This window comes from Crocuta crocuta, unplaced genomic scaffold (assembly GCF_008692635.1).
Source record: "Crocuta crocuta isolate KB4526 unplaced genomic scaffold, BGI_CrCroc_1.0 scaffold53, whole genome shotgun sequence".
Classification (NCBI taxonomy): domain Eukaryota; kingdom Metazoa; phylum Chordata; class Mammalia; order Carnivora; family Hyaenidae; genus Crocuta; species Crocuta crocuta.
The window spans coordinates 344,981-347,229 of NW_027529432.1; the positions used below are offsets into that span (position 1 = coordinate 344,981).

Here is a 2,249-nt window from a genome sequence, read left to right on the forward strand (position 1 = left end):
TCCCCTTTCCTATTCACTCTCTCTCTGTGTATCAAAAAAACCGGCAGGGCTCTTGCCCTCCACACTGTATAAAATAGTTGCTATTCTCAGCACCTGGGCCCGGTAGCCCACACCACAGGATTCACCTATATACATCTCCTGCTGCAGTGAAAAGAATCCTGCTTCGTTTCTGTGTGAGCTGAAACCCTGAGAAACGCTCCTTCTCTCGCACCAGAAGAGGACAGATGCTCTAACAGAGATGATTTCAGGGACTTCCCGCCTGTCTCAAGCTTGGAAGACAGAGAGTAGAGACTGGCAAGTCACAATCCTGAGGCTGAGGGCTGCGATGGCCTTTCTCCCCCAGGGGTCTACAGAAATTCACTGACGGGTACATGGAGGGATCCGGCCGGCCTGCCCTGCCATCGCGACCGGTCCCCGTGCCTCCTTGGCCTGCGAAGCCTACAGAATGGAGCCGCCCGATCGGTGGTCTTCCGTGCCTCAACCAAACAGCACGAGGCACGGGAAAGGGGAGACAGGGACGCTGTGGCCTCCCGGCCCACCGGACCAGATATCCCAAGAGGGAAAGGTCGGTAAAGAAAATACAAACGGTTAGTTGGTGCAAGTGATTGAGAAGAGCCAATCGTTTATTTTCACTGCCCCGGTCACAAGTGCTCCCTCTGTCCCCACTCCTGCCTGCTCCGGGGAGGGCGCCCCCACGCGCGTCCCCGCCCTCTCCGCACCACCTCCTCGCTCTCCCTTCCTTGGCTGCCAGTCCAGCTGCCTTAGAATGTCAGAAGGGTGACATTTTTAGTTCTTTTCCTGTCCAACCGCAGGACACAGGACAGGCAGCCCTAAGTGCCGCTTTCTGCACAAATGTTTTTTGATTACAAATATCTAACTAGGTTTGAAATGTTTTATAGAATAAGANCCCCTCAGCCCCACCCGAACAGCCCCTGTTTTCCTTGGTTGTGTTTTGGGGGGGGTGCCTGGCACCCCTAGAGATTCAGCTTCGTGGCTGACAGGCGAGCATGACAGGGGCTTCACCGATACCCTTGGTAACCGTAGTAGTTCCTGTAGTATCGGTCTCTGTCCTGGGGGTGGTAGTAGTAATTCTGCCACTAGAAGAGAGGGGAGACCCCATCACTCAGAGCCACAGCGGGCCGAGCGCGGAGGGGCAGGACATGCTTTCCTCTGGTCCTGCCACCCCCGCCCCCATCCCCAGAGGATACTCACATCCCGATTGTACTGTCTGTAATAGTCTCTGTATCTGTTGTACTCATAATCCCGCCCGTAGAATCGATCGTAGTCTCCCCTGTATCGATCGTAGAAATTACGGTAACCCTGAGAAAGGAGAAGTGAAGATGGGTGGGCTTCTGGGGTCACGATCCACTGCCATCCCGTTTTCAATGAGACACACAGCAGAGCTTGACATTATCGACAGGCTTAATCTTCCCAGAATAAATTCTTCCAGAGGAACACATGAAATGGGCAAAACCCTAAGCCCTGAGAAAACAGCCCAAACCACTCTGCTCCCCCAAGCCAATAGGAATGGCCATCACGACCCAGAGGGAGGAGCAGAAGGAGAGCTGCACTCACCCCTCTGTTTCCAGACTGCCCCCAGTACTGCTGCCCGTAGGCCCGGTTGTCGTAGCCTCGGCGCTGCCCGCCCACTGGAAGAGAAATGGAGAGCGTGCTCACACAGCTGGCATGGGGTCCTGGCTCCACATCTGAGTGGAAACCAAAAAGTCGGAGCCAAAGGCAATTCTGGGGGAACAGGAAGCCTGTTTCTGTCAGGCTCACACAGTGGTAATTAAGGGACCAGCCAAGAGCTTTTTAAAGAGTCTGGGGTGGAGGGGGGGGGAGGGCAGAGGAATAGAGACACAAGAAAACCAAGCCACCTTGCTTTTGAAGCTCCCCAACTCCTGCAAAACGTTTAAGATGGCAAGAGGTACGTGGCAGAGTCAGAAACAGGAGTAAAAACTGCCATTCGTAGAATCACAGACTTTCAGTCTTGGAAGGGACCCCAGCTATCCTGTACCCCAGACCCATTACTTTACGCCAATGAAAACCAAATTTAAATAATGAACTTCTTAGGGCAGGAACCTGGTATTCCCAGTGCCTGGCACATGCAGACACTCAGAAGTTTTGCTTACTTACACAGACATACACACACACACACACACACACGTTTTAAAGGGCAAGTGAATGCACACCATGGGGTTAACTAATAGACTAGACATGCAGGAGGGAAGTGAATTCCACTACTAGCA

At 53.2% G+C, this 2,249-nt stretch overlaps 1 protein-coding gene across 1 annotated transcript in view; it reads right to left on the bottom strand.

Annotated features, from left to right (window-relative positions):
* Positions 1–916: 916 nt before the first annotated feature.
* Positions 917–2,249, bottom strand: part of HNRNPUL2 (heterogeneous nuclear ribonucleoprotein U like 2) — a 10,047-nt gene continuing 8,714 nt past the window's right edge. Inside the window, 3 exon segments of the mRNA XM_077759663.1 lie at positions 917–1,097; positions 1,213–1,320; positions 1,576–1,649. Coding sequence (XP_077615789.1) covers positions 1,020–1,097; positions 1,213–1,320; positions 1,576–1,649 — 260 coding nt within the window. The 3' untranslated portion in view covers positions 917–1,019.